At 42.0% G+C, this 13,317-nt stretch overlaps 1 protein-coding gene across 1 annotated transcript in view; it reads right to left on the bottom strand.

Moving 5' to 3' along the window:
• Positions 1–315: 315 nt before the first annotated feature.
• LOC308292197 (adenylate cyclase type 2-like) overlaps positions 316–13,317 on the bottom strand; it is a 76,015-nt gene continuing 63,013 nt past the window's right edge. Inside the window, exons 20-25 of the mRNA XM_080734489.1 lie at positions 8,268–8,426; positions 6,694–6,840; positions 3,240–3,347; positions 2,578–2,692; positions 2,145–2,269; positions 316–1,584 (exon numbers count right to left, since the gene is read on the bottom strand). Coding sequence (XP_080590615.1) covers positions 1,432–1,584; positions 2,145–2,269; positions 2,578–2,692; positions 3,240–3,347; positions 6,694–6,840; positions 8,268–8,426 — 807 coding nt within the window. The 3' untranslated portion in view covers positions 316–1,431. The remainder of the gene's footprint in view (positions 1,585–2,144; positions 2,270–2,577; positions 2,693–3,239; positions 3,348–6,693; positions 6,841–8,267; positions 8,427–13,317) is intronic.

The raw sequence follows: 13,317 nt of genomic DNA, 5'->3' as shown, positions 1-13,317 counted from the left end.
GCAGGCAGCTGATCAGAACGAAACCTCGCTCTATATGGTAGAAATAGGCCAACAATACAAATGACGCTAGTTTTGTGGATTAATCTATTTTCAATGATTGGGCCACGCCAAATGCCCCCCACCCCATTGGAACTACTTAATATTCATTAGAAACTGACCAGAACTCTGACCACGGGACTCTGGTAATCAATTAATACATTTTTAACCACTGTTTTAATGGTAAGTATTTCACACAGCTTTATGTCAAAAATAGGTGAACTATCACTTTAAGTGATTATTTTGTGATGAACCCATTACGATTCTATACATGCTTTCCAAATCAGTAGTTCTCACACTTAAAAAAAAAAAAAAAACTTTCAGCAATTGTTATCCCAACCTGAAAATGCATTTTCTGTTTACTAAAGAGCAGAGACAGGGAGACTCCTGTTACTGAACAAACACTCTATAGCAGGGGTCTTCAACAGGGGGTCCGGGACCCTTAGGGGGTCCTCCAGATCTTTGTGTGATCTTTTTTTTCTCCTTTTTTATATCAACCACTTGAACCCTAAAGTCCATATTCTGAGAACTTTAGCCAAAATCTTCGGCAAAGAGGTTTGGTGTAGAGAGGAAAAAGAGCAGACTAAGTACATGGTGAAAGGTCAAGTTTATTAAGTATTGACGGTTCGAGTGGTTAAATATCTGCAAATACAAATTGACATGAATCCAAAATAAACGGATGGTCGTGCTGTCAAACGATGAAACCATATGGAATACAGGTTTTTGGGTCCCTGCTTCATTGCTCTCTCAACTAAGGGGTCCTTGGCCTGAAGACGTTGAAGACCCCTGCTCTATAGCAAAGATAGTACATCTGCAGTGGCTGCAAGTGGTCTCCCTGCTCTTACATTGATAACTGTAGACCCTGGGGTCAAGCTAGTACTGCCTGAAGCTCAAGGCGTAATACCTACCCTGACAAAGCTTATTGCCAGATTGGTAGAAATGTGATCTCTCATGCGGAGACCCAGGTTCAAATCCCGGCGGGAAGGATACGGAAGTTATGGATTGCAGCTTTAAATGAGCTCCACGTCACTAGTCCTGTACAGGTGGGCCACTGCCTTCTGTTCCGAACACGTCTTCCAATCAGGCGCTCCCCTCTTGGCGAGCGGCAGGGCTGCATTTGAGCTGGGATGAAAACCAGACGCAGCATGCGACACCGAATGGACTGCGACTGCACAACCGTAGACCAACACCGATCTACTGTATAGTTTCCTAAGGAATGACGATGTTCTGGAAAGTTGCGTGTCTGTCACGCTGGTTGGCTTCGGGTGATGTTGGAGTTGGCAACCTCGCTTGGTGTGTGTGTGTGTGTGTGTGTGTGTGTGTGTGTGTGTGTGTGTGTTTGTGTGGGTGTGTTCGGTGTAAGTCCACTGTTCGTGTTCACACATGCGTTTGCGTTCAAGGCATCACGGTCCCTTGTGACAGAGATCTGGTCATCTCGGTGTGAACAAAGTAGGTCTTGAGCTCTCCCTTACCCTTCACGTTGATGATGCCCCGACATGAACACATGTATCCCAGCGCTGTCAGGATGCCACTCGTCTCCTCTGTTACCTGCGTGGAGAACACAAACTGACATTAGATAGAAATGTACCACTGTGCCAATTATGTGCCCACCACCACGGAGGTCGTCGGTTCAAATCCACTGTGGTGCATTCCGGCTTTGCCGAGTGTCTATCTATATGAACACAACTGGCCTGTGTTTGTGGGAGGGAAGACAGGCGATGTAGGTGTCTCTGTATGACACCTCGTCTTGGAGGTGACAATACTTCTGTCCCACACCTTTTCAAAAGCTCTGTGTATGTAAAGGTCTAGCCCAAACATTTGAATATTATGTAAAAAAATATTGCAGGTGCCTATATAGAAGGTTGACATTTCTCTATTAGTTTTGAGTGGTCTCCTGTAATATTGACTTTGGACTTTTGGTATTCATGAGCTATATGCCATACAAATTCAGTTTAAACAAAAAAGTTTGGAATAATTCATTAATGTGCAATGTATCTAGAATATATGAAAGTTTTCTAGAAAATTTACTTTTACACAATATTCAGTTTTTTGGGGGATAGACCTGTATATTCCACTCTAAGTGTTAGTCTTATAGCAAGGCATCTCACCTGTATCTTCCCCAGAACCCCAGTGGTTTCCATCCTACTGGCTACATTCACGCTGTTCCCCCAGATGTCGTACTGAGGTTTCTGGGCCCCGATAACACCTGCGATCACCGGCCCATGGTTGATGCCTGGAAACCACAAACACCGGCCATTTTACCCAATATGACCTGAGGCCCATTCTACAAAGGACTTCTAAATCAATAGTTCTCAAACTGTTTTATATGGCCACGGACGGAAAATGTTCAAAAATAGCAGATGTACAAGCTGGCAGCGTCACACAAAGTGACGTGCTGTGAGCTTGTACATCTGCTCTTTTTGAGAACCACTGTTCTAAACCAATGTTCTAAATCCTAAAAGTTTTCTGGAAAACATATGATGGTAAAATAAATATCTAAAATCTAAAATGCTTTCCCGGCTGGGGTAAAAACACACTCACCAACTCTGAGTCTGAAGTCATTGAAGGAATGTTTGTTGATGATGTCAAGTTTACCAACCAGTGCAAAGGCAAATTCTACCATGGTGCCAATGTGCATGTACTGTCTGTCATGTTCCTGAAGAGGAAGAAAATAAACCAGATTAACAGTAGGGATGGAATATATGAAAATTTCATATCACGATTATTGGGACAAAAGAAATCGCGATTTATGATATCGCGATAATCAAAATTCATCATACTGGGGCGGAACATTTGCCAAAAAATAGCTCATCTACGCAACGCGTTGTGAGCTTGTTGATTGGTTAATTGGCAAAGACATTTGATAAAAGACTGTATCAAGTACGTATATTATAAGTACCTTTTACCAATTATAGAGGGTTTAAGTGGTACCGGATATGCAGCTTGGCAAATAAAAGGTGAATTGATCCCAGTGCATGACGGATATCACGATAAATTAAATCTCCACGATACGATTATCGCGAGTGTTTTTTATCACGATAAACGATAACATCGCTTATCGTCCCATCCCTAATTAACAGCAGACCTTTTGTAACAGCAGCCATACATACTACACAGGTGTTACCAATGAGAATACAATAGAATACAATGGAATACAATATTTAATACAAAAACAAAAAACAGCCCTTGGTCTAACTTCATGCCTGTGTGCACTCTGGTCCAGGTGATGCATTGAGTCCAGTAGCAGCCATGTAGGTGCTGCCAATGGTTTTTATCTTCTCCACTCCACTGAACTTGGGCTTAGACAGAAGCTGGAAAACACACAGAAATGTAGTTGTGACATAATCGCTCTCTATTCCCTTTCCCCGAGTCTAGACGCTCAGACGCTGTGATGTCTTTTTTCCATTTTTCATTTTTTGTCAATTCTGCCATTATGCCAATTCCATGTCACTGCTGCTGATCCCCATACCTTTTTATGAAATGTAATGTATTTTCTTTGTTGGCTGTCGGGTGGAAACGAAAATGTCTGTTCCTTTTCTATCATTATTTTAGAAACATTTCAAAATAATGAAAGTAGTCAACTTTTGCGTGACACTCAAAAAGTTGCTCGTTTCTGCCCGACAGCAACGATAGATTTATTATCATTATCAATGCTGTCATCATTATCAAACCACAACAAAATAATTTTACTCCTATGTACGATCAGACACAAGGTGTAGCAATAAAGAAACCTTGCAATATGATGATGTCACCAGCCACCTAACAATGCATAGATTCACTGAGAGGACGTAACGTATGTGGAGAAACACGCTATTCCTCACAGTTCCACGCCCCGCTGAACAGACACACTGACCAACCTGTAAGAGACTCTAGTGCAGTGACAGAGTCCTGCGAACATGTTTGCTGTAGTACCCCAAGAGTAGGATTTGGTTATAATATGCAAATATGTCTTCCCTGTGACTCCACTGGGTCAAAAGGCCCAATTGAAATACACCGATATAATGACATTATAAATCCCCTCCCTTATCACCATCCAACAACATCTGTGGGTGTGGCTAACTTCACCCACCTGACAACCAGGCAAACTTAAAGACGTAGTGAAATCAAAAATACATTTTTTCACACTTTTAGAGCATATCTGTAGTGATAAAAAGGTTACAAACACAATCAAGTTCAACCTTCAGAACTTTAAACAAATCAGACCTTGTTTGGCAGTTAGTGCTGCTAAATCTTATCTCCAATGCATGATCCAATCACACATTGAGTACTGTTTCACAAACTGGTCTTGCACAGGTATAACGATTCTCAAACCCATTGAACAGCTATATAAGAGTGCGCTTAAGGTATTCGATAGGAAACCCCGCTCATATCACCATTGTAATATTCTTCAGAGGTACCGTTTTTTGAGTTTCGCTAATTTTAAGGTATTTAAACAGGTCAGTATCATATATAAGACCCTAAATGGTCTATGCCCACCTCCCCTAAAGGAATTCATAAAAAGGAAGCCCGATAGAGGACTCAATACTAGAGCAATCACTAGAGGGGATTGCGAAGTACCGTACCGGGTAACCGCTTTTGGAAAAAACACCCTTTCAGTGCAGGGATGTTCAATCTGGAATGACCTACCTCTAACAATAAGAGACTGTTTGTCATTTCCATCCTTCAAGTTCAATCTAAAAAAATGGTTAGTTGACAATCAAACCTGTGACCATGTATAGTTTTAAGAGTACAGCTCATGTCATGTACGTATATTTTTAACTTTTCTTTTCTAATGTAGGGTACTGTTAGTAATATGTGTTGTTTTGTTGTTTTCTCTTGGTTGAGGAAAATAGTATTTGTATGTATGTTCTTAGGCGCCCTCTCCTAATGTAGGGTTACTGTTTGTTGGTATGTATTGTTTTGTCTTCATGTGGGGACTACGGATGAAATTTAGCATTCTTGCTAATTCCGGCTTATTTACATTGCTTTCATGTAGTGTTCATTAATATGCATTGTCCCGTCTAAATAAACAAATAAAGTAAAGTAATAATATGGCCATACCATAAAAAAGTGAAACAATCCTGTGTCTGAGTATTAGCCCAATTCACGGCCCGCCCACTAAGCATCCCACGGGTGCTGAAGTCACATTTTGAAGGGGTAAATCCTACCATAGCCTATGGAGTTGGCACAGAAATCGCAAATTTAATGCAATTTCCGAATAGTAAAGTATAAAATACGGCTAGCATGATCAAGAACACAAGATACTAAACGGCACAAAGCACTATAATTTACTTTACTGTTAGAAATAATGATTTGTTGGCTTTAAGTCCAGTATAGTTTCCCCTTCGAATTGAAGTCAGCACCCGGGGAAAACTGAGAAACGGAAGTAGGTGGGCGGGCCGTGAATAAGGCTAATTATAACAAGACAATTACAGCCCCTAAACAAAAACCTAATGTGTGATGACGTACATAAAGTCTACTTAACCAGTAAGACTCCCTAATCGGGAGATAAGTTGGTCGCTTATCTCCATAATCTGTCGATAGATAATGCCGGTCTTATATAAGGGTCATTTGTGTACGGTGTGATGTCATACTGATGTCAGCAGTGTGATGTCATACTGATGTCAGCAGCTATGTCTCTATATATGGAGTTATATGTTGTTCGTGTCCAAATATGGGGCTTGTGAGGTCAGACTTAGTGAGATTCGTCGGTTATCTCCACTAGCCCTTACCCGTTCAAAGATATGAGCTCCAAAATTATGTGCAGTGTGTGGGTTATGGGATGTGCACTGTGCACACAGTATATGAGGGATGGAAAGTAACTTTAACTGGTGCTTGCATGATGCAGGAGCATCAATGTAAGAAACCCGTTTCGTTTAATGGCTACAGAGATACTGTCGGTAGATAATGCCGGTCTTATATAAGGGTCATTTGTGTACGGTGTGATGTCATACTGATGTCAGCAGTGTGATGTCATACTGATGCGGAGATATGAGCAGGGCAAAGGTGTGACGTGTGACGTGTGACCGACCGACGGACGGACGGCCGGTGGAGGTTTTGATACTAAACTGCGACCTGACGGTCGCAATAATTCACAAGGTCAGAATGACTGACAGGGTCAATCAACTTCAACAACTTCAAATGCAGCTACTCCCCGTAAGCCACTGGTTAGCATGGCTCCCCCCTTCCCCCGCCTCCACGTTCGTCCTCTCCGCACAGCCGAGCCAGTATGTTGCGCTGGCTTACCTCCGGTTCACAAGCCGCAGCCGCCATCTCATCTCCTATGAACACAAATTTGTTTCCATAGCCGCTGCCTTGTCAGTCTATGCAGCGGCACTGTGACACTGAATGTCGCGCATGCCTGTCTTTACATATTAATGTCTTCAATGAGTTATGGCCCGCCTACTTTTTGACCGTCGAATCACATTCCTCCCAGCGCTATGTCCCTCCTTTCTGGACTATTTCTGGAAGTGGAGAACTTCCGCTGCAGTCCGTCTTTAATGAGTAGGTAAAAACATAATTTGAACACTTTCTGTACACCTTTTTTGAAAAGAACCTTCCTCCAAGTATAATCTTAATACCTGATGATTATGTTGTAGGGAGCAATAAATCACGGCACAATGTATTTAAAAAAATAAAATAAAAAAATAGCAAAGCCGTCAGACGGAGAGTATATACCTCATCAAAGTCGGCGATGATCTCGTTGAGGAGGCGTAGACACTCCAGCCCCTCCTTGTTGACGTCAGACTCTGTGTAGAACTCTTTGAAGTCTGGGATGGAGGCGAACATCACGCACACTGAGTCATATGACTGGTGATACAGATCCTGATGGACACATACAGAGGGGGGAGGAGTAGATAATTACAAGTACTCGCTTCTGTAACTGATTAGCCTTTTGGTGTCCTTCTACTTTCACTTAACCCGTTAAAACCCAGAGAGCATCGGTGTAATTTTGGATTTTAACGTTGATATACAAGCTTGCAGCGCAGCACAAAGTTATCTGTTATTTTTGAAAATGTTTAAAAAAAAAAAATCTTCTAGGGGTCATTCAGATGGGGGCTCGCAGCCAAATACTTGTGCTTTCATCCAGTCAGGACAGTGAACCCATTTATCAGCTTAAATCTTATATTGTTCCACTTTCAATTTAATCATCTCTTCTCCCCCCCCCCCCATCACTTCCAATTTACCCTTGTTTATTTTTATCTGACCTTTTGACAAAATCCAAGAGTAGCCTGCAGTTCTGCCGTTCAAGATGACATTTTGAGTTCCTTTTGAGCCTCTCTTCTCTTCATCTTTCATATTGAGAAAAGATGGCCATTACTTTGCACAGCATCACTGGATTAGAGAGGGATTGGATGGCACAATGTAATCATGAAGTGATTACAGGCAGGGTGACACTGTCCTTGTTATGGTGGTCATACGTCATCAACGGGGTTCCAATGGCGGGCTGTGAGGATACCGCAAGTGGGCCCCCAAATAATTGGGGAAAACACGAAGATTTTATCAATAATGTAATATTAAAATAGGCCTACAAATAAAACAAAATGTCATGGTAGTTTTTTCCCAAGCCTAAAAAAGAAAATACCTTTCCTAAAACACAATTCAAGTCTTTCATAATCATCTAACCATTCCGACATGTCTCCTTTCCGACATGTCTCCATTCCGACACTAACCCTAACCCTAACCCTAAACCTAACCTCTATGGATGTGTTGCCACTCCGACAATAAGAAGTCACTGTCGGAATGGAGACATGTCGGAATGGAGAGCACCCCCCGATGCGCACATAGTGATAATAGCCGATCTACAAGCACACAACGCCTTGTAGATCTGCTATTTTCACTACTACTTTTGTGTGACACTTTTGTACGATGAAATAGGCTGTAATTTACCAAAAAGACATACCTTTGAAACTTGGAGATACAGGGTGTCTATCGGACAGTGACGATATATATCAGGACAGTGACGTGTCGGGCAGAAACCTTGTATCTCCAAGTTTCAGATGTTTGCGTCTTTTCGTAAACTAAAGCCATGCTTCATCATACAAGACTGCTGCGCAAAATGTGTGAAAATTGCAGATCTACAAGCACGCACACAACGCCTCACATCGAGAGAGGCGTTGTGTGCTTGTAGATCGGCAATTTTGACTTGTTTAAATCATTTAAAAAATGATGAATACAAAATGAACGGTCGTGGACTGGACATGCAAGGTTTCCACCCGACAATGACGATATATCTCTTTTTTCCAGCTCACCTCATTCTTCCAGTTGCGGCCCAGGAAGTGTTCTGCGACGTGGGCAGGCAGCACGTTCTCCAGCAGCACGCGGTTGAGGTTCTCCATGGTCTCGATCTCCTCGCACTCCCTCTTGAACTTGTCCCTCCACAGGAAGTCTAACCTACAGTAATATTCATTCTGTTACAGGAGGACACAGAGTAAAGTGTGTCATTCACACCCTCCATTCTGCTCTGGCCATGAACAGAATGCATGGGGAAAAGAAAGACTTCAAGAGAAGGTTAGTACTAGGAGAACGTTTACATAACACCTGCAGTGGTGGAAAAAGTACTGAAAATGTGAAAGTGAACACATTTTACTAACAGAGTATAAAACAGAGTATAAAAATACTAGTAAAAGGCCTACTTGAGTACAAAAGTATTGGCATCAAAATATACTTAAAGTACCAAACGTACTAAAATGTTTGAAAATAGCAGTCGGAAATTTTCAAATAGCTTATGTATAAATGGCTGAAGTGGTTAATGTATGTTTAAAACGTTTATAATATATAGCTGCAAAGTAACTAGTAACTAAAGTTTTCAAATAAATGTAGAGGAGTAAAAGTACAATATTTGGATCCGAGATGTAGTGGAGTATTGGAAATTGGAAATACTCAAGTAAAGTACAAATACCTCAACATTGTACTTAAGTTGAGGGGGTAAAAGGAGCGGACCTGGTATAGAGCCCTGAGGGACCCCTGTCAACTAAAGGATATGGTTGAAGTGGTTAAGCCTAATTAGTCCAGTCATTATATGAAAAAACCTAAAACAAATTGCAATAGTAGCAAACTCAAATGATTTTGTATCCTCAATATGTCATTAGTGAGGGAAAAAAAGTCCCAAGGAATCCCATCAGGGGAAAGTTTTGAAAACGACCTACCTACCTTCACTTACTATACACTACACTATAAAGGAAAAAATGACTCCCAAAAAATCTGCTTTAAGTGGGATGTGAGGGGTCAAACTAGGGGTTTTTAATTATTCTGAATCCATTGCAAGCATTTGTTTTGCATGAAAAACATTCCTTGGGCTAAAAACGGACCCCAAAAGACGGTGAAAATCACTAAACCATCGTTTTGAGTTCTTGCCCAAGGAATGTTTTTCGTGCAAAACAAATGCTTGCAATGGATTCAGAATAATTAAAAACCCCTAGTTTGACCCCTCACATCCCACTTAAAGCAGATTTTTTTGGGAGTCATTTTTTCCTTTATAATGTATTGTAGTGTATAGTAAAGCCCCTTTTCCACTGGCCCAACTCCACACCACTCCACACCACACCGCCCACTTCTGTGAGGTTTTCCACTACAAGGTCCTGGGTAGAGTGGTGTGAAAGTGGTACTAAACGGGGTACTAAAAAGTATCCACTCTAGAGTAGGTCTGAGCTAGGCCACACAGGGCCAAACTTATCATAATGACTGATCACTCACTGGCTTTTCATTTAGACCACCAGGATATAGTTGTAATACAATACAATAGATTCTATTGTGTTATAACCACTATTATAATCTATTATAGTATATTATAATTATCATAGTAATACATTAATACTTTATAATGTATTATAATCACAGTTATAATCCATTATAGTGCATTATAATTAGGTTAGTTGTAATACAAATTTATTATGTATTGTAATCACAGTTAAAAGGGTCAATTTGTTTCTTACCGATAGGGGTACTTTTGTGTAATGGAAAATGTAGATATTTTTATGTGGTGCGGTGTGGTGTGGTGTAGTGTGGTGTGGTGTGGTGCTAAAACTGCAGTCGAAAAGGGGCTTTAAGGTAGGTAGGTCGTTTTCAAAACTTTCCCCTGATGGGATTCCTTGGGACTTTTTTTCCCTCACTAAGGACATATTGAGGATACAAAATCAGTTGAGTTTGCTACTATTGCCATTTGTTTTAGGTTTAGCCTAATTTTGGCCTAAAATTACTGGACTAAATTCATACTTCAGATTTTCAAGCTAACGACACTAGGCTAAACAAGCTACGTTCCAATCCTAATTGTTGGGTTCATCCATTAGGTTCAAAATGTTGTGTCTAATAACGGGTTTGTTGGAGCCTACAGTGTATACAATAAGTGTGTGGACTCTAACTATTTCTGCTTACTGAACCTCAGTCCAGCGCCTATAGAACATGGGTGTGTGTGTGTGTGTGTGTGTGTGTGTGTGTGTGTGTGTGTGTGTGTGTGTGTGTGTGTGTGTGTGTGTGTGTGCGTGCGTGCGTGCGTGCGTGCGTGCGTGCGTGCGTGCGTGCGTGCGTGCGCGCGTGTGTGTGCACTTTTTACAATAAGGCGAAAAGCTTAAATTAAAGTTCCTGCCCACCACAGCACAGACACCAGGGATTTGACTCCTCTGGCTGCAATGCCTCCGGCTTGCATGGCCGGGCATCCCAATGAACACTATTGACCGTGTTTGCATTACGCTAGGGGAGGCCGAGCGGGGAGGTGATCTCCGTGACAGCACTGGCTACTCCCACAAGCTCAGTGAGCCATGTTCCTCCTGCATAAGTGTAACTCCTCACTGTCAGGTGAAAAGTGGCCTTGACGTCACCAGTGTAGGAGCCATTATTGAAAATAACCCTTAGAAAGATAGGTAAATAGATAGAGTAGATACTGTAGATACCTTTATTGATCGCTGAGAGGCAGCATATAGATTGTTCCACATAAAGAATGTTTCATCCATGTAATATGAACAAAGCAAAAAACCTTGGATTAAGAGCACCCACAACTATGCTTCAACGAGTTGTTACACAAAGCTAGTCACCGTATTGTCCTTGAAAACAATTTGCATTCCTCACGGACATGAGACCATTTTCTCAGAGATGGCCTGCATGGCTATTATTTCTAATCTTTCCAGGCAAATGGAATCTTTGTGAGATCTGTGGGTAAACCAAACAATCAGAATCCAAAGAGCATGTTTGGTATTCATAGAAAATTAATGTCCCAATAAGACAACAGTGGAAAAAGGCGATGGTCTCTATGCTCTCTTTGCTCAAGGTAATGGTATGTGGACCGACCAGACTGTTTTGCATAAGAGATAGCCACTGCCTGTTCATTGGTTATTCATGCTTGGGGACTTCTAAACATGCCTAAATGTGTCGAGGAGAATATCATCTGGGGAGTGTGTGTGTGTGTGTGTGTGTGTGTGTGTGTGTGTGTGTGTGTGTGCGTGCGTGCGTGCGTGCGTGCGTGCGTGCGTGCGTGCGTGCGTGCGTGCGTGCGTGCGTGCGCGTGCGCGTGTGTGAGAGAGTGAGAGAGTATGCATGTCAGATATGGGGGTCTATGAATGACCCATTATACCCATGTGTGTTTGAGAGCTCCATGCTCCAGGCATGGTGAATGTATGTATGTATGTGGGTTCATACATCACGGTATCTCACATCTCTTGCCAGATACAGTATATATCATGATGTGTGCGATTAGAAGTCTAGTTGATGCATGGGGTTGCCTTACTGATTTCACCCTTGAGAGTACAGTATAGCACATATTACATCCAGGCTGCTTCCGCTGCTCCAGTGAGACGTTATGCTAAACAATTGGTCCTCTAGCCTGGGGTTGAATCGAGAGCAAGATACAGTACACACCACCTACCAGGTCACTTAGGATCTTGCAGTAGGTGCTATTTGTGTGGACATTTGCTTCTCTTCAGAACACAGGGGGAGATGCTATATTAATGGCCAGGCAAGTGGGAATTCCCAACACCCAACACAACAAGGATTCTAACCCCTTAAGCTCTATTATATAATTTACTTTTTATATAGGCCTACTACTATTATATACTCTGATAGCCAGTCTACAAGGTTACAAAGCATCACACTGGGACTTTCTTCATTTTGGAACATTTATTTTTCGCCTATATTGACATGCCCAAAATAGGGACACCCGCTTGAAGGAGGTTAATGTGCCCACTGCCCAGCCGTGCCATCCTGCATCTGTGTGTGAGCGATGAATTACTGCAGCCGGTGACCCATTTTTTTTCAGAAGTTGTGATGTTGATCCATTAGCAGCAAAAGGAGCAGGTCAAAAGCATGCTCTGGTTTCCACCTGAACAGCGGTCCGGACTTCTCGTCAAAACACAAAAGGCTGTGTAAACTTTCATACTTTTCTGAAAGGGAATAAACTTTCATACTTTTCTTTTACCGATTAATTTTCAGTGTGTCTTCTCGGGTCCTAAGTGATCTGACGTGTTTTGATGCAGTGAACACACTGAGGTCAAAGCACTCCGCGAGTCCTTCAAAACAGCCTGCTGAAAGATGAACCCAATTACCCTCGGAAGACCTTGATGAGAGCAACGTTCACTTGCAGGACATGATGAACACTGGGGTGTTTATGTGATAAAGTGCTCTTCCGTGTTTGTGGCCCAGAATGAGAACAAGCCAGGGAACTTGTTGGATCTAATTGCATTTCACTGGGGACTCCTAGATTTGGGGAGGAAGTCCCAGAGGTGACACTCGCTGTCCAGCGCATATGTTTGTGATCAGCATTGAAAACAGCCGATCGAAAACAGACGATCTACAAGCACACAACGCCTCGCGGTGCGAGGCGTTGTGTGCTTGTAGATCTGCTGTTTTCACTACTGTTGTGCGACAGCCTTGTATGATGAAGCAGGGCTTTACTTTGCGAAGAAACGTACAAATTTGAAACTTGGAGATACAAGGTTTCTTCCCGACAGTGACGATATTTACACCCCTGCATAATAAGTTGGTGTGCCCATGGATTCTTGGGACATGAAAAGTGTGCCCATGCAGAGAAAAGGTTGAGAAACACTGCTCTAGTCTAAATAAATGCTGTAGAATAGCAGAACAAAAGCAGTAGGCTAAAGCAGACCTGTGACTGCTGATACAGTTTCATCATCATTGAATAAGCTATCGCACCTCAGTTTTACCAGGTCAAACGCGATGCAACGCATTGTGAACTTGCAGATCTGCTATTTTCAAAAGATGTTTATACATTTGAAAACTTGAAATGGGATATTCTGCATAATGAGTTCTTTTACTTTTGGTACTTTACAAGTACATTTTGATGCCAATACTTTT

This window comes from Nannobrachium achirus, assembly GCF_963921795.1.
Source record: "Nannobrachium achirus genome assembly, chromosome: 10".
In the NCBI taxonomy this organism is placed as follows: domain Eukaryota; kingdom Metazoa; phylum Chordata; class Actinopteri; order Myctophiformes; family Myctophidae; genus Nannobrachium; species Nannobrachium achirus.
This window is presented reverse-complemented; position numbering and strand designations above follow the sequence as displayed.